The sequence below is a fragment of the Cetorhinus maximus genome, chromosome 15 (genome assembly GCF_964194155.1).
Source record: "Cetorhinus maximus chromosome 15, sCetMax3.hap1.1, whole genome shotgun sequence".
Classification (NCBI taxonomy): domain Eukaryota; kingdom Metazoa; phylum Chordata; class Chondrichthyes; order Lamniformes; family Cetorhinidae; genus Cetorhinus; species Cetorhinus maximus.
In genome coordinates, this window is record NC_135893.1 from 98,701,569 (window position 1) to 98,720,767 (window position 19,199).

Sequence of the window (19,199 nt, forward strand, 5' to 3'; positions counted from 1 at the left end):
TCTCTCTATTGCAGAAGAGCAAGCATGGAGAAAGGGAGGGAAAGTAGGAAGAAATAAGGAGGAACAAGAAAGACAAGCAATCTTTCATCCAAATTTCTCCCAAACTACTGGTACAGAATTGGCACATCTGCACTGAGTGGTCCTCTTTTCAAATCCAGATCATTTACAGCTGAGGCCCACTAGCAGGAATGCCACTTCAAGCTGTCCCCTCTTCACTTTCTTACATCTGAATCTCACTTCCTGAGATTATTAGAGTACCGAATGGGATTTGCATGTTGCATTATGCATTTAATACTCATTACAGCAAATTCTATTGTTACAAGTGGCACGTTGGAACTGTTGAGCGTGGACCTTGTTGTAGCTCCAAAATGGCCAGCAGCTGAGGTCCAGCCAACCATCAGATGGGCCCTTGAGTATAACCGAGTATTGATGAGGTTAAAATCTTGTATTCTTTCTATCAGTTGCAACAAGTTGCTGAATATATAGACGACAAGGATCCCACATTCAATTCCTGGCCTGTACTGAATGGCTCTTTGTAGCAGTGAAGGTTTTACATTGGTCTTTGTGATCCTTGGTTAGGAAGGGGCAATGGTTCCTGTTCATGATGTTGGCCCAGCAATGTCTGCTGGGAGTACGGGGATTTTGGATTAGAGCAAAATTAGTATAGGCTGCGGTGTCTGCACAGCCAAATAGTCCATCACAAAGGACACAAGTGCATATTGAGCACTTGGTCAAAGTGCCAGAGCGTGGCCAGCATTCATGGAACCAAACCCCAATGAGCGTCAAACCTGGAGAAGAGGAAGAGGAACTGGTAAGGGAAAAGAAACATCTTGGAGATATTTGTGTGTGAACAGACATAAACATGGAAGATTTCCTCCTATGCTATGGATAGGAAGATCACAGAAACATTTAAAAAGAGCAGTAAATATGATTGTGACTTTTCTTGGACTACAGAATGTCACATCTCTTGTGGTAATGCAACCAAGTTGTGAGTTGACTTCCAGGACAAAAGGGGATGCTTTCATAATGGGTATAATTCAAAAACGCCCGGTGAAAAGCCCTTCCCTTACCTCACAAAGTGTTTCTCTTCTTCAATACAAAGGGAATGTTTTGGATGTATCACAGGGTCACTTACCCAGTCCATTCTCGCAGTCTGTAAAGTCTACACAGTGGACTCTCCGGTCTATTCCGTAGGGGCCCAATACTGTCCTAGAACAAAAGAAACAGAGAAAATTTCAAATTGAGAAAGATTATCACTGTCCAGGGCTGGAGGATTGTGCAGGAGGGTGGATTCTGAAAAACCATTTTGTGCTATCAACAGAACAAAGGTAATGGAATTGGACCTCTAGATTCAAGTTGATGAAAAGCTGAAATTAGGCCAACAGAATTCAATCAATTCCTAAAAGTTAAAAATCCTACCATCAAGACTACATTAAAACAGTGTCAAAGCTTCAGAAATATTTCATTGGCTGTAAAGTACTTTGGGATGTCTTGGGATCATGACAATGAAGAGGAGATTATTGAGGACCTTGCCATGAGCGGAGAATTGTGGCGTGTTATTATAATGATATAATACCTTGGGCTTATTTACTGTACAAGACACAAGGCACCAATCGTTTGTTTATTAGGACTAGGCACATGAGAACAGATATGCATAGGTATAAAACTTGAAGAAATCAAAACTACTCTACTCAAAGCAAAAGTGCAGCTAAGACTGGATCATATAATACATTTCCCTCCTAGTGATGTTATGCCGATATCCCATAAAGGCATAATAGAATAAATTTTAGCTATGTGGTTGTTTTCTTTGGAACTGAAGAGGCTTCATATAAAATTATGAAAGGTCTAGATAGAGTGGATAAAAATGATCTATTTCCCTTAGCAGAGAGATCAACAACTAATGGGCATAGATTTAAAGCAATTAGTGGAAGGATTAGGGGTGAATTGAGGACAACATTTTCACTCAGAGGATGGTGGGAGTCTGGAACTCACTGCCTGAACAGGTGATAGAGACAGAAACCCTCATTGCTTTTAAAAAACACTTGGATATGTATTTGAAGTATCGTAACTTACAGGGCCACAGACCAAGAGCAGGAAAGTGGGATTAGTATGGTTCTTTTTTTATTAACAGTGTGTATCTATTTGAAATCTTCTTTCATTGCCTCTTAAATGTATCAGATTTCCAACTCATTTTAATTCCTTCTGATAGATTTTCCCAGCATAATAATCCTACTGCACATGCTGACTCAGCAGGTTTTCTTTTAAATTGCTGACCGTTCACCTTGACCTCTCGCTTTGCGTTTCTAAGATATCTTTTAGACAAACTTTAGCAGTGATTCTGGAAATTTAATGGAGCCCAGAGATTTGTTAATTGAGGGGCAATGAGGACAAGTTGCAATGTGGGCTGCTCGCAATGATTATTAAAACTCGTGCTAAAATTAATTCACTGAATCCTAACGGCCAGAAGGAGGCCATTCGGTCCATCGTGTCAGCACTGGCTCTCCAAATGAGCATTATGACCTAGTGCCATTGCCTTGCTTTTTCCCCGTAACCCTTGCACATTGTTTCTATTCAAATAATCATCTAATGCCCTCTTGAATACCTTGATTGAACCTGCCTCCACCACACTTCCAGGCAGCGCGTTCCAAAGCTGGACCACTCGTTGTGTAAAAAAGCTTTTTCCCACGTCACATTTGCTTCTTTTGCAAATCACTTTAAATCTGTGCCCTCTCGTTCTTGATCCTTTTACGAGCGGGAACAGCTTCTCCCTATCTACTCTCTCCAGCCCCCTCATGATCTTGAACATCTTTATCAAATCTCCTCTTAGCCTTCTTCTCTCCAAGCAGCACAGTCTCAATCTCTCCAGTTTATCCTCATAGTTTCTCATCCCTGGAACCATTCCTGTAAACCTCTTTTGCCATCTCTCCAATGTGTTAATATCCTTCCTATAGAGCAGCGCCCAGAACTGTACACATTACTCCAGATGAGCTTTAATGAGCATCTTATATAAATTCAGCATAACCTCCCTGTTCTTGTACTCTATGCCCCTATTAATAAAGCCCAGGATACTATCTGCTTTATTAACTGCTCTCCCCACCTGTGCTACCACCTTCAATGATTTATGCACATATACGCCCATGTTTTTCTGCTCCTGCACCCCCTTCAAAATTTCACCCCTTATTGTATATTGTCTGTCCATGTTCTTCCCACCAAAATGTATCACCTCACACTTCTCTGCATTGAACTTCATCTGCCACCTATCTGCCCACTCCACCAACCTGTCTATGTCCTCTTGAAGGTCCACACCATCCTCCTCACAGTTCACAACACTCCCAAGCTCCGTATCACCCGCAAACTTTGAAATTGCCGCCTGCACACCAAGATCTAGATCATTAATATATATCAAGAAAAGCAAGGGTCCCAATACTGACCCCTGGGGAACTCCACTACAAACCTTCCTCCAGCCCAAAAAATATCCATTGACCATTACTCTCTGCTTCCTATTTTTCAGCCAACTTTGTATCCATGTGGCTGCTGTCCCTTTTATTCCACGAGCAATAATTTTTCTCTCAAGTCTATTGTGTGGCACTGCATCAAATGCCTTTTGAAAGTCCAAGTACACCACATCAACAGCATTACCCTCACCGACCTTTCCTGTTACCTCTTCAAAAAACTCCAGCAAGTTAGTTAAACACAATTTCCCTTTTAGAAATCCATGCTGGCTCATCCTTATCAACCCATATTTTTCCTTGTGACTAATAATTCTACCCCGAATAATTGTTTCTAGAATCTTGCCCACCAAGTGAAGTTAAACTGACTGGCCTGTAATTGCTGGGTTTATCCTTACAGCCTTTTTTTGAACAAGAGAGTAATGTTTGCAATTCTCATGTGCTCTGGCACCTCCCCTGAGTCTGGGGAAGACTGAAAGATTATGGCCAGAGCCCCTGCAATTTCTACTGTCACTTCCTTCAATATCCTTGGATACATCTCATCCGGTCCAGGTGCCTTGTCAACTTTAAGTACCGACAGTCAATTCAACACCTCCTCCTTATCAATTTTGAACCCTTCTAGTGACAATTTCCTCGTCTGTCACCATGGCCTGGGTAGCATTCTTCCGAGATCGTGTCCAGAGTTTTCTGTGAAACTGCAAGTTTTTTTTTCCTGTCTTGGATTGATGGGTCCATCGCTATTTCTGGCTGGGACTACACCAAGAAAATACTGGAAACAGATGTGCTGCCCTGATGTTTTTGCCCCCAAAAGAATAAATAGCGACATCCAGCTGTGACTGGCATGTTTCCATAGCCAACAATGGGCCCCACGTGTTAAAACTCGCTGCTTTGGTGAAGTCTGGACTAGACAAGGATCTGGAAGGAAGGTAGATTTCTCACACTACAACCTAGATTTTCCAATCACCTGCCTTGTACCTGCCCAACATGACAAAAATTTGGATGAAAGGTCACAGACATGAAACACTAACTCTGTTTCTCTCTCCACTCCACAGAACCCCGGTGGCAACGAAGGGAAAAAGAAGCAAGAAAATTGCTTCAGTGACCTGGCATTCCCTTTTCCTTCTTTGATTTGGTGTCCTTTTTTTTTGAGTCTCAGTTAAATGCCTTGGTGTATTTTTCTAAATGAAAGGCACTGCTCAGACACAAGGGCCCTGTTGTTGCCTTGAGCTGGGGCTGGTCCTTCCAGCACCATGTGGCCAACCTTGAGAAAAGCTGAGCAAAAGATCGAGGAATTTTGTGTGCAAATTATGTCCAACGCAAATCGAGTTTCCCACAATCCCTTCCCACTGGCTTAAAAGAACATGGCACTGGGTGATGGCCCTGCCACCAGCCTGACCTCACAACCAGCTCAAGTGAATCACCGTTTCCACTAACTGAACCTGTTTAGGGAACTTTGAAGATGCTCTTAAAATGAAGCATTTTTTAAAAAATTCTTGAGGACCCACTGACGAGCACTTTTTAAAAGCTTTTGACGCCAAAAACGATTTCATTTACCGAGGGACTGACGACCGCACACCGACGTGAGCCAGGGCCAGGATGTTACGTTCCTGGTGCCAGCGGGCGGCGATCCCAATCGTTCGTGAAACGGGGCACGATGACGTCGGGTGGGCACCCCCCCGATTGTCATCTCACCGCCTCGCGATGTTTTGGTCAGCGGGTGTGTGCCGACAGTTAAAGGGATAATTAAGGTGATATATAAATGGCAATTAACAGTGATTTTGAGCAGCCCGTGGGCTCTTACGCTTGGCACACAGGCCACTTGGTCAGGCGGCCTTCACGTTTTTAATGGATTCTACATCCAGGGCAGGATAAAGGCCCCCAGGCAGATGCAAAGGGGATTTGTTAGGAACTTGGCTGTGAGTGGTTTGGAGCTGGTTTATTGATAGTTTCTGGTTGTTGTGAGTGGCGGCCGAGTTGGTACGATTGATGGAGTTGATCCACAGACACTTCTTGGCTGGAAACTTTAAGTTTATTTACAAGGTACTCAGCAGTTACTGTATGTGTGCTTTCAACTCCAACACTATCTCTATATTACTACCATTGAGGTAGCCTACACTACTCTCCTATTGGCTACTATAGATCATGTGATCTTCCTTAACCAGTATTATTCTTAAAGGTACATTACACGCTAAATAAAACCATGATTAATTCATTCCTCCTCCTTTAACTCAGATATACATGTCATATTTACAAGTACAAACTTTTCAAGACAACATAATATTTACACTGGGTAAGGGATTTACAGATTCAGTCTTTCAGGTAGTTTCCTGATGCGTGTAGAGCATCTCAGCTCCACAACTTCAGATGCTTTGTCAGGAACCTCCTTTTCCGGAGTTGCCTGAACATCAGGTGCTTCGCTAGGCACTTGGAGCTCTGTATCCTCAACATCTTACAGGAACATCAAACACATCAGTCCTGGGTTGAGTATCCTCAACAGGAAACGCAGAACTGGTCATGATCACTGGTGGAACCAATTCTTGGTGATCTGTTTCTCCCTTCTTTAGATGATCCAAGTGGTTCTGTACGATCCGGCATTCCACCTCCAGGTGGTAAGAAAGAGGCCTAGTTACTGCACTTATTTTACCCGGTAACCACTTTGGTCCTTCTCCAAAGTTCTTCATGTACACCATCTCTCCCACGGTAAATTTCCTCTCATGGCCAAGTCCTATTACTATTTCTGTGTCTTCTTTCTATGTGCCTTCTCCTTTCTAGCACAGACTTTCATCTCGGCCTTTTGTTGACTTCACTATTGGCCAGACTTCTCTCAGGTGCAGCTCAACTTGTCTGAGCTCAACTTGCCTGAGCTCAGCTTATCGAGTCTCCCAAAATTTCATTATCTGTCTGCTTTTTTGAAAATTCTGTGACTTATGCTTCCAAAGCCTCTTTGGCTTCATTTAGCTGATTCTTCAGCTCTTCCGTCTTTTTTGCATTTGTTTGCTGCCCCCTGGAAAATTGAACATTGTTGAGTCTTCTCTGCAAAATCGTTCTTCAGTTTGTTCAGAGAAGTGCTGAATTCTTTCTGTTTCTCTTCATACTTTTCCAGAGGTGCAAACTTTGACTTGAGGGCACACTCGAGTGTGTGAAGGTCTTCCAACAGGTTTTCTTTTTCCCTGCAAAGGTTGCTGACCTCCTCTCGAGCTCTGTCATCAAGCAGGGTCTCTTCGAGTTCCTTCTGCTCTTCTTCCAGGTTTTGGTTTAAGACAGCCTGCATTCCTCCAGGTTGCTGTGTCCTTACACACTCCTTTTCCAAAACAGGAAAGCTTCCAGCTTCCTTTTGGAATCTCAGTGGCCACTCAAGATTGATTTCTCTTAGCCAATTTCACCCTAGGAGGCTTGGTCCTCTGCCTCTCAATACCAACACTGGTAGCTTTGCTGAATGGCTTCCATAATGGACAGTTACTCTGCTTATGCCTTTTACTTGGATGTCTTCACCTGTGCATGCTTTTAGTTTGGCAGCTGTCTCTTCTAAACTTAATTGATGTTCACCATTACTCAGGTATCTGAAGGTATGTTCCCCAGTTACTGTAGTGAAAGTTCCCTTGTCCACTTCCATTTTAACAGGTCTACCATTTACTTTCACTGTGACAAATATTGGTTCTGTCTGTCTTTCCAACTTTCAGATTAAACAATGAGTAAATGTCTGAACTTGTTGTTTCAGGCTCCTCTGCATTGTAGATTTCATTGGGCTTCTTCTTTTGTTTACAAGGCTGTTTGAATCTTTCCCTGCGCTGTCTCATTATATATCTATTTCTCTGACAACAATAGCATTCTTTTATTTAAACTGCCAATCATTAAAAGACTGCTTGTTTCCATCTCTATTGAAATTATTTTTTGATTTCGCTGCTAAGTTATTTTTCTTTATTCTTCGGCTAGCGGGGGCTGTTTCCTGCTTCTCGGTGGAGTCTTGCAGTTTTGCGCTGTTTTCAGCTGGGGTTTCCCACCCGATGTGGAGGACGGCGCCATTTTGCACACCCTGTATGGCTTTTTAATCTCTTACTGTGCTTTCCATGGCCAGCGCTATCTCTAGCACCTTCTTGAAATCCAGATTCACTACGGACAATAATAGTGTCCTGAATGGTGTCCTTGTTCACAAGACAAATTAAACAATCTCTGAGCATGTCGTTTAGAGATGTGCCAAACTCACAGGGTAGAATTTTCTGCCTGTCGGGTGGGCGGGCCCGACCCAATCTCCGGTGGGCGGGGAGCTGATCCCCGCCAGAGAAGCGGGCCTCGCCGCCATTTTATGTGGGTGGGCCAATTAAGTCCCGCCCAGCATGACGTCCGGCGGGAAGCACTATGCGCTCCCTGTGCGGGCGGAGGGGGGAATTCCTCAAAAGCGAGAGTGCGCTCTTTTGCGCATGCTCATGAAAGAGCGCACATCTCCCTGAGGCTAAGTGCAGCCTCAGGGAGATCACTGACACTTTTAAAAATATTAAAAATAGAAAACAAAATTCCCTAACATGTCCCCCTCATGTGGGACATGTTCATAATTTACATTATAACTTTATTAAAATGTTTGCAACCCTGCATGAAACCTCATCCCGCTGATGGATGAGGTTTCGTGTTTTTTCTATTTGCCGCCAGGGCTCCTGGCCTGCCAACCAACCTTAAGGGTGGACGGGCAGGTCCTTTAATTGTTTAAATGATCCTGTCAATGGCCTCAATTGGCCATTGACAGGTCGGTGGGCCCACAGCTGATTTTGCTGCGCCCCCGCCTTCCTGAAAATTTAAATGGACCGGGATGATGTCAGGGGTTCTGTCCAACATCATCCCGCGTCATTTTACATGTCTGTGAGCAGGCCCCGCCCCCTGCTCGCCGACGGCAAAATTCTGCCCACAATGCTCAGTTAGCTGCTTAAATTTGCCACATAGCATTAAAGTGTCTCACGTGGGGCTCTAATTCTTGACTTAAACTTGAACCTCTGCATCGTTACTGAGGGCTTTGGTTGATAATGACCCTTCACAAGGTCCACCAATTTGTTGAAATTTTTCGAATTTGGGGCACCGGGTGCTGTCAAACTTCGAATCAAAGGCTGTATTCCCACATGTACTTAAGAGGATCGCTCACCTCTTCTCTTCCCCCGTAATCTTGCTCACTTGAGAAAAGAATGTTAGGCGTTCTATGTAATCAGACCAATTGCCTGTGGCTGGATCAAAAGGATCAATTCTCCCGAATTGCGGCATTTTGAGAGGGGTTATCTTTTTCAATTTTAACAGAGCTTTTTACTTATAATCACTGGGCGAGGTACAGTGCCAAATTCTCTTCAACTTGATTTGTTTTGTTTAATCTTATTTTATCTTCGCCGCCAGTTTGTTGTGAGTACTGGCTGAGTTGGTACTATTGACAGTGTTGATCTGCAGACACTTCTTGTTTGGAAACTTTAAGTTTATTTACAAGGTACTCAGCAGCTGTTGCATGTGTGCTTTCAACTCCAACACTATCTCTATAATACCTAACTACTGAAGTAACCCGCGCTACTCTCCTATTGCTTACTATAGGTCATGTGATCTTCCTTAACAAGCATTATTCTTGAGGGTACATTACACACTAAATAAAACCATAATTACTACACTAGTATTTTTGTGTTGTCCTGAAGAACTCCCTGCTTTGTTAGCATTTGCAGAGGCCTTCTGCCAAAAAGCCCCTTCAGTGCAGAAACCTGTGGAAACATCAGCACAGAAATGGGGATAGTGTACTCTGCTGGTGGGACCTCTTCAGGAAAGGAGGAGAGGGCCAGAGGTAGAGGAGGCCAGTTGCCCACAGGCAGCATCTCAGAGTGAGTCCCGGTGGATTGAGAGGCACAGCCAGAAGGGTGCAGGGCCTGCAGGGAGTGCAATGCAGAAGGGTCCGGAGAAGGCTCTATTACCCAGCAGGTGGAGTCTACAGGCAATGGGTCCTGCTACCTGGACATGGCTGAGGTTCAGTGTTGAAGAATGCTACGCCTCTCCGGGGAGACTGTCAACTGCATATGCCAGATGATTGGTCCAGAGACTGTGTTGACTCTGTACTAAGTCAATAAACTCTCTCTCCAAGGAAAAACTCTGTCTCAGTTTTGACTTCACAAACTGGCTTATATGATAGTTTTCTGTATGATCACACTGTATCAAGTTCTGGTCAGCGAGACAACTACTCAGGCCCTAGGAATAAAGAGCTGAGTTAGAAAGGGAGATTGGAGTCCTTGAGAAATGACCTGATAGAAATAGATAACAAGATTACAGGATACTTATGGACGAGGAAAGCACTCCAGCCCATCTTAATTCATCTGTCCAGAAAGATATCGCTGCAGCTAATTCTATTACTGCAGGTTCTTTTCACTCCACTATTCCCATCCAATAGTTCATTCCAAGTCTTGACCATTCATTGTATGGAAAAGAACATTCCGATATCAGCCCCAAATGTATTTATTTTTTTGAACCTGTGCCCCCCCTTGGCCTTCTCGCCCAACGTCATCTCGCGCTATTTCACGGCCGGACAGGTCGGGCGTGTGCCCGCCCGTGGGACATAAAATTCTGGCTCACGTTCCCGCCTACCCCCTGTGACCTTTCACCCCCTTACTTATCAATAATCTATCTATCTATCTCTGCCTTCAAAATATTTAAAGACTCTGTTTCCACCACCTTGTGAGGAAGAGAATTCCAAAGACTCATGACCCTCTGAGAAAAAAACTTCTCCTCATCTCCGTCTTAAAGGCGTGACCCCTTATCTGTAAACAGTGACCACTGGTTCCAGATTCTCCCACAAGAACGAACATCCTTTCCACATCCACCCTGTCAAGTTTGTTTTAATACTGTATGTACTCACTACAATTACAATTACAGTTAACATTTACAAGATTCATTATGTACAGCCATGAGGGGTTTTACCAGTTTCCAGCCCCTCATGTACAATGGCTGCAAGGCCTTAGACAGGGGCCTTCCCCCATTGTACCTTTGCGGTGGCTGAGTCTGGTGGAGGAGGTGGGGGGAAGCTAGTGGGAGATGGTGTGATCCTGCTGACAGTACTTTTCATTTTGAATACAAAAATTAAACTTGCTTTCCAATATGGCAGTGGCTGGCTAGGCCTCATCCAAATCCAGCAAATATTAGTGGAACAGACATGCCCCCTGCTACGCTCAGTTCAGCCCTGTTTCCCTGGTGGGGGGGGTCCTAATACAGGTGTTAAGCCCCTCATCTGCATACACAAGAAACTCAACATCAGTTGAGGTGGGTAACCCTGAATGCCCAAAAGATAATCCAGCCAAATTTTTGAAAGGGTGTTTTTCCGGTGCTCTTGGGGTGAGGGACATTAGTCCCCGAAATTGGGCCTTGTCGCACCCATTTTAGGTCCAGTTTCCACCTCTAGGTTCCTCACAGCTTCCTCAACCTTTACCATTTCAATATCAGACACAGAGAACAAATCTTTGCTACGGGCAGATGATAAACTGTATGAAAATGGTAAATCCAAAACACAATTTCAAATCAAGTTATCACAGTGGAAGAAGAAAGTACAGGTTTAAACTAATCAAAGGGAAAGAAAGGCCTAATACCTGGAATTTCTCCATCGTACAAGATTTGAGCAACACAAGAATGGTTTTCCAATGGGAGAGGAGGCAAAACTCCTAGAATAATTTGTAGTATCCCTGCTCTCCTGGCCAATATTTATACCTTAACGGACATTAAAAAAAAAACAGATCATCTGGTCGCTATCACATTGGGCAGAATTTTTAGGTTGGCGCGCCTCCGACCCAATCGGACACAAAATCCCGCGAGGTGACGATGGCAGAGCATCCCAACGTCAACCCGCACTCGCGCAGATATTTCGGTCGGCGGGCGCGCACAAGTGTCAGAAACGTGCCCGCCAACAATTAAGAAGGCAATTAAAGTTGTTAAAGTTCCAATTATCCCCGATTTTTCGTGGTCCGCCCAACCTTATGGTTGGCGGACGAGCGAATCTGCCAGGCGGACTTTGCCCTTTTGGTGAAACCTGATCCAAGGGCGGGATGAGAGGTTCCCATCATTAAATGAAAGAAGAATAAAAATCTATGGACAGAATTTTTAACATGTATATGTTCAGGCAACTGATTGTAACGCTTGGACATTGTTTTTGTGATTTTTAAGATCTTTATTTATTGGTTTTAAAGTCTTCAGCTCCTTGAGGCAGCTCTCTGCCTTCAGGGACTTTCATTCAGCACTCGCCCGTGCCCGCGCTTATGTCAGCGCCCGCCCTCCTCTCGCTCCCACCCCGGCAACGCTGAGCTTCTCAGTGCGCGCTCCACATTGGCTGGCCGTTAATTGGACAGCCAGTGTGAAATCGTGGTCGGGGGGGCTGATGGTGGTGAGTGGTCCGTTCCCTGCCTGCTCCTGGGCCCGCTGATCGCACCTGATCGCCGACCTAAAAATCCTGCCCACTGTTGTCTGCTGGAGCCTGCTGTGCACAAATTGGTTGCAACATTTCCTACATTGTGACTACATTTCAAAAGTACTTCAGTGGCTGTAAAGCACTTTGGAATGGCCTGAGGTGAAAAGTGTTATATAAATGCAGGTCTTCCTTCTCTTTCTTTTATTATGAGTTACTAATGAGACCCTGAGATCTAAATTGATGCTTATTCGATCTCACTATCCTATTTCCCATTTTTCATCCTATTTCGATGCAGGGCTCACTTTTCTTATAGAACCCAAGGGTCCAGATTGACAGGGAAACGTGGGTTGTGGTATCTGGCAGGAATGGTGGAAATGGGTTCAGTTGTACTGTCTGATTTTTACTGAAAAGTGACCTGGAGTAATTCTCATTGTGAAGACATCAGGGACATTGTGGGACCTAATCTGCGTTCAGCTGCCAGGGTAGTACAGAGTGGGTAATTTTGTGATAAAATAATAATCCCTCATCCCTCTCTTCCACAACACTCGCTGAAATTCTTTGGGTCATCACCCCAAAGGGCCAGGAGTATCACTCCCGACAGTGCCCTCCAACTCTGACTATGCCAATGCTCTGGGGTCACTGGGAGAGGATTTCATTCACACGGTCAGGCAGGCAGAAGCACCATTTCGATCACACCTTGTCCATTCCTACTGGAAACTCCGGCACCCCCTTACCTGTTGTGGGGGAGTGGGTAAGAGTTTGGGATAGGGGAGGCAGGCTTCACAGTGCCCTCCTGCTAAAACCTGGCCATGGTCCTATTAGGCTTCTAAGTAAAAGGTTGAATTTGTGAAATTAAAAAAAACATTTTTTTTTTACCCCTTTGTGGCCTAAGACCACCCTTGTGTGTTGACTGTCATGACTATAATGGGTACCAACTGAGGCTTAGAAATAGTATCTCTAACTTGTTTCACTCCCAAAACCAGCACTGGAGCATTGGCAGGGTTGATGCGTTGGCAAACAAACCACATTTAAACTTGTAGCAATTCCCCAGATGTGGGTAGTAAATTCTCTGACCTTAAATGAAATGGCGAAGGATTTGTCTATTATCCTTTGATTGACGTTCCTCACAAGGCTGACAGGTTTACAAGTCCGAGTGTTCTTACACTTACTTGGGTCATGATTTGAATCTCCCGAGATTTTGCAGGGGCCACTGTTAAACTGAGATTAGTCATTCAGCAGAATAAATTCATTTGATGACATTGAATGTAATATTACCAAAGCAACTGGATGAGTTGCTGGAAAATAAAAGATGAAAGCATTTGCATACATAGTGGAGGTCTGGTGGCGCAGTGAATAGCATCCCTGTCTCTAAGCCAGAAGCTCCAGGTTCTAGTCCCACTCTAGGATTTGATGGCCAACACCAACCAAACAGGTTGAATATCAACTTGTAAATCCTTCCAACACATGCCAATAGTAGGCGGTAAGAATGGGAGAGATTCCTGGTCAGCCGTGTGATGGAAAGAGCATTGGAGCCTCAGTCATCACTATCCATAACCTCAGACTACAATACGCATGGAAAAGTTGAACAGCACCTTTGACTCCCTGAGTAAACACAAGCTGTGTTTGTGACATGTTAACCAAAGTCAAGAGAGAAGGGTTAGTCAGGTGAGCACCCTGCAGAATCTCCTGTGAGGAAAGGGATGGAGCTAGCCTCTGCACAGTCTAGAGAGCAAGATGTCTCAAACTGCACTTGTTCTACATAAATTAGTTAAAGTGCCAATCCACTGGTTTGACCAAAAGTAATTGGTTTCAATTTTAAAAGTAGCCCTGGCTGATGTTTAAACTTGATGTAGTCACCATAGCGATGAACTGAAGCTGCTGTCTCCTGAAATTTTAAAGCAATTGTGTGATTCTGTTGGAGAGCGGCCAAAGGATGATGCTGAAGAACCCAAAGTGGACGGTGTTTTATATACTGGTGACATGGTGCATCTTATCTAGAGAAAATGTAGCCTCACTCAGGTAGTTATTTCAAAATGGTTTATTTACAATATGCACACTATATACATGATGAGCTACTGAGTAGGCACATTTTCCCGGAGTGCTGCATGCTCAATCTGCTGTACAGAGTCTCTAGCACATGATTGCTGATGTCACTGTTACCTCATGGTCTACATCACTCATTACCATAACTATTCTTTTAACCACTACATTACACCCGTTGTATGGAGTTGTATGCACTTGTATGCCATTATAATGTAAAGTTGCTCAGCAGGGCAAGGGTTAATGTTGGATTGGAGAATAACACCACCCACAGTATGATGTATAGAGTCATATGGTAATTGGTTAAAAGCAAAATACTGTGGATGCTGGAAATCTGGAATAAAAACAGAAAATGCTGGAAAAACTCTGCAGGGCTGACAGCGTCTGTGGAGGGAGAGACAGAGTTAATGTTTCGAGTCTGTATGACTCTTCTTCAGAACTAAAGAGAAGTAGAAATGGGATGAAATTTATACTGTTTAAAGGGGGTGGAGCAGGTGAAGCTGGATGGAAGGTGGGGGCTAAGGAGAGATTGACAAAGAGGTCATGGACACAAGACAAGGTGTTAATGGTAGTGGTAAGGGCTAAAGAAGGTGCTGATAGTGGCACAAAGGTAAGAAAGCAGAATGTGTGAATAGCAGAACAAGGGTAAGCTCTGTGAAAAAACAACATGGAACAAGATGGCGTTTTTGGGGGTGGGGTGGGGGGAGGGGGCAGTGGTTGGGGAAAAAGTGGTTGTAGAAAAGGGATAAAAAGGGGGTAAAACAATGAATAAATGAATAAAAATAAAAATATGTAAATAAAAATAAGTAAATAAAAATAAAATTTTAAAAAGGGATTAAAAAAAGGGGTGAAGATAGGGGAAAGAGTTCATGGTCTGAAATTGTTGAACTCAGTGTTAAGTCTGGAAGGCTGTAATGTGCCTAATCGGAAGATGAGGTGCTGTTCCTCCAGTTTACGTTGAGCTTCACTGGAACAATGCAGCAAGCCAAGGACAGACATGTGGGCATGAGAGCAGGGTGGAGTGTTGAAATGGCAAGTGACAGGGAGGTCTGGGTCATGCTTGCGGACAGACCGAAGGTGTTCTGCAAAGCGGTCACCCAGTCTGCGTTTGGTTTCCCTGAATGGCCTACCCCTGCTCCTAATTCATATGTTCATATCTAAAGAACCTACATTATAACAACACTTCACCCCAAGTATACAATCAACTTCTTTAATAACAATATTTACTTCTTTTAAAACTATTTCCATCGCATTTACTCATGGTCCACACCACTCATCGCCGTAATTATTTTATTAACCCATTACACCACAGATTGAATCAACAAATGAAACTAGTGATTTAATTTCTCCCCTGGTGCCTACTTTCATTCTTATCAATGAGATATAGAACTTACAGAATGTAAAGGCAATTAGTGCGAATGGAAATATCTCAATATGACCAATAAAGGGCCCCATTCTGCTGCCACTGGGGTTAACCCAGTGGTGGGTGGGTGGTGGGGGGTGGTGGGGGGGGGTGGTGACTGCTTGCTATGCAGGCAGCATTTACAAGCCAAGCTGTGTGGGATTGTTTGGGAGCTCTTGGGGTGGGGATCCGTTGTTCAAAGCCGCTCAGTGCCTGATAGAGAGACCTGGCATTGGGAAGGGGGCCTGCTGACAGCCATCCCCTGCCTTTGCTGCCATCCCTTCTCCCCCAACGTGACTCCCTCCCTGCAACACCCGCTCCCACCATCGCTCACTTGTGGCCTGGTAGCAACGACCTTGGGCCTCGGGTGGGTGCAGTACCAGCAACAGTCACTGCCTGCTCAGCGGCGCTACTGTTCAATAGTGTTGTTAGCCTCTGATTGGCCAGAAGCTCTCAGTGGGTGGGGCTTCCACCCCCCCCCCCAGGGTCCTTGATCTTGGAGAAGACCCACTGCTGCCCATTTAAGTGCCTGAGTAGTTCCTTGCTGCTCCCTCTCACTTTCCACCTGCCCGACCATTCTCCCAGCTCACTGCTCCCTCCTGCTGCTTTCCGCTTGCCACTCCCCGATCCCTCCCACTCCTCACTGCTCCCTTGCACTTCCTCCTGCTCCCTGCTCCCTCCCTTTCACCGCACCCATCCTGCTCCTTTCCATCTGCCCTTCCCCCTGCTCCTTCCTGCTTGCTGCTTCCCCTGCCCGCTGCTCTCTCCCACAAGCTCCTTTGCCAACCCCATTGCTGCTCCCTCCTGTTCCCCACACCCCCCCAGCTCCACCGCTCCCTCCGCTCCCTGTTCCCTTTGCTGCTTCTTCCCATGGCGAATGGGCCTGAGCAGTTTGGATTGTTTTAGGATCAAGATCAGTGAGCACGGTGATTGCTATGTTGAAGTAAATGTTAATCTAGTTAGATATGGAGTAAGGACAAGAGTGCACTGACCTAATTACAAACTCATAGTTCCCTGAAGATTGAGGCCACCAATTAAAGGATAACTCTGGTCACACAGCAAGATATTTGTTACTAAAAGCAAACATTATAATTGCTCCCCTGGGTATAATCTATGATTTTTAAATCTTTCCACCATCATAGTAGTTGGATTTTTTAAACAAATTATTCATTTTCCAGCATGTAGACATCCCTGGAAGGTCGACCTTTACCATCCCTTGTTGCCATGACATCTCTTTGGCTATAAAGGTCACTCAAAAACATGAGAGGAAAACTAAAAGTCAAGTGACAGATCTACAAAATTAATTGACCAATTCACCTTTCAGCATTTCTACAGGACACATTTTTAAAATTCATTCACGGGATGTGGGCTTCGCTGGCTGGGCCAGCATTTATTGCCCATACCTATTTGTCCTTGAGAAGGTGATGGTGAGCTGCCTTATAGAACTGCTGCAGTCCATGTGGTGTAGGTACACCCATGGTGCTGTTAGGGAGGGAGTTCCAGGATTTTGACCAAGCGACAGTGAAGGAACGGCCGATATAATTCCAAGTCAGGATAGTGAGTGGCTTGGAGGGGAATTTCCAGATGATGGTGTTCCCATGTGTCTCTTGCCCTTGTCCTTCTAGATGGTAGCGATCATGGGTTTGCAAGGTGCTGTCGAAGGAACCTCAGTGAGTTGCTGCAGTGCATCTTGTAGATGGTACACACTGCTGCCACTGTGCATCGGTGGTGGAGGGAGTGAGTGTTGAATGTGGTGGATGGGGTGCCAATCAAGCGGCTGCTTTGTCCTGGATGGTGTCAAGCTTCTTGAGTGCTGTGGGAGCTGCACTCATCCAGGCAAGTGGGGAGTATTCCATCACACTCCTGACTTGTACTTTGTAGATGGTGGACAGGCTTCGGAGAGTCAGAAGGTGAATTAATCGCCACAGGATTCTTAGCCTCTGATCTTCTCTTTTAGCCACAGCATTTATAGGCTGGTCCAGTTCTGTTTCTGGTCAATGGTAACCCCAGGATGTTGATAGTGGGGGATTGAGCGATGGTAAAGCCATTGAATGTCAAGGGGTGATGGTTAGATTCTCTCTTGTTGGAGATGGTCATTACCTGGCACTTGTGTGGCGCAAAAGTTACTTGCCACTTGTCAGCCCAGGCCGGGATATTGTCCAGGTCTTGCTGCATTTGGGAATGTGTACAATTGTAGACAGCATGATATAAAGCTGATTGTAATCTATAGAATATTTGATGAAATTGTTTCCCGGAGAATGTGACACTGTGCACACACATGTATACATCAATTAACATTGAAGCAACACATGAGCAGACAAAGCAATCTCTGTATGTATATCTCCATTACTAATGCTCATTAAACTCCTGCTTCAGATATACTTTAAGCTTTATAAATAAATAAAGCCTCAGCTTTTAAGAGGTGTCCTGATGTTAGACCTTGTCTTAGAAATGGTCCTTGCTCATGGGCAAGTGAATGAGCATTTGGCCCAATGGGTTGATTAAGGAATGATCCACTGAGCTAAGGAGATCTAATTATTTTTATATAACCAGTTAAATGCTGGTACATTCATTGCCTACTTCTAAAATACAGACTTCCTTTACCTTGTCCTTTTATGACCTGTGATTCTATTTGCTAAAAATTACAAATATTTGGGTGAAAAACTAATTGGATCCCTACCTCCCCCACTCCCAACCTCAAATAACAGAACCCTGTGTTATTTTAATTTAAATAAAGTAGCTGAGTATTAAAATCCTTGAGCAAGCAAGTGCTATGTCAGAGGTTGTGTGCCGCATTTTAATATAGAGTTTAAATCTTGGATTAAAATTCAGTTGGAATTTTTCCCAGACTAAACATTTTGAAAAGCACTATTCTCCCATGAAAATGCAGAGCTCAGTGAGTACACAATGCCTAACAAAGTCATTATCAAGACTATCAACATTCAATTAAATGATACAAAGGGTTTTTCCAACATAGCTGAACTTAAGACCACAATGATTACCACAATGAGAACTTTCTTGTAGACACATATATTGCCGTCATTGTCAGATAAAAATATGCCTGATCTAAATATAGATTTATTGAATGTTTGGATTCTACTCATGACATACTGTGGCTACAAGAGCATGTCAGACACTAGGAATTATGCGATGAGTAACTCACCTCCTGACTCCCCAAAGCCTGTCCACCATCTACAAGGCATGAGTCAGGGATGTGATGGAATACTCCCCACTTGCCTGGATGAGTGCAGCTCCAACAACACTCAAGAAGCCAGACGCCATCCAGGACAAAGCAGCCCGCTTGATTGGCACCACAACCACAAACATTCACTCCCTCCACCACTGACGCACAGTAGCAGCAGTGTGTAACATCTACAAGATGCACCGCAGGAACTCACCAAGACTCCTTAGACAGAACCTTCCAAACCCATGACCAGTACCACCTAGAAGGACCAGAGCAGCAGATAGATGGGAACACCATCACCTGGAAGTTCCCCTCCAAGTCACTCACCATCCTGACTTGGAAATATATCGCCGTTTCTTCACTGTCACTGAGTCAAAGTCCTGGTACTCCCTCCCTAACAGCACTGTGGGTGTACCTACATCACATGGACTGCAGCGGTTCAAGAAGGCAGCTCACCACCACCTTCTCAAGGGCAACTAGGGATGGGAATCAATGCTGGCCCAGCCAGCGAAGCCCACATCCCGTGAATGAATAAAAAATACATGAGGTTTCATCGCAGAGGGTGGAACACAAGTTTTTACAATATATTTTCTAACTTCAAGACCATCCAACTTAGCCAGTCAGTGAAGGAGATCCCTAAAGTCTATTTGTATGTATTCTAGAAAAAGAATATAAAATTATAGAATCACAAAATGGTTACAGCACAGAAGGATGCCATTCGGCCTG

The 19,199-nt window shown here is 44.4% G+C and overlaps 1 protein-coding gene across 2 annotated transcripts in view; it reads right to left on the reverse strand.

The window, feature by feature from the left end:
* Window positions 1-19,199, reverse strand: part of LOC144691035 (syntaxin-binding protein 4) — a 140,882-nt gene that overhangs the window by 76,847 nt on the left and 44,836 nt on the right. For both annotated transcript variants that reach the window (XM_078559040.1, XM_078559041.1), the window contains exon 2: window positions 1,136-1,209. In XM_078559040.1, the coding sequence (XP_078415166.1) occupies window positions 1,136-1,209 (74 nt within the window). The remainder of the gene's footprint in view (window positions 1-1,135; window positions 1,210-19,199) is intronic.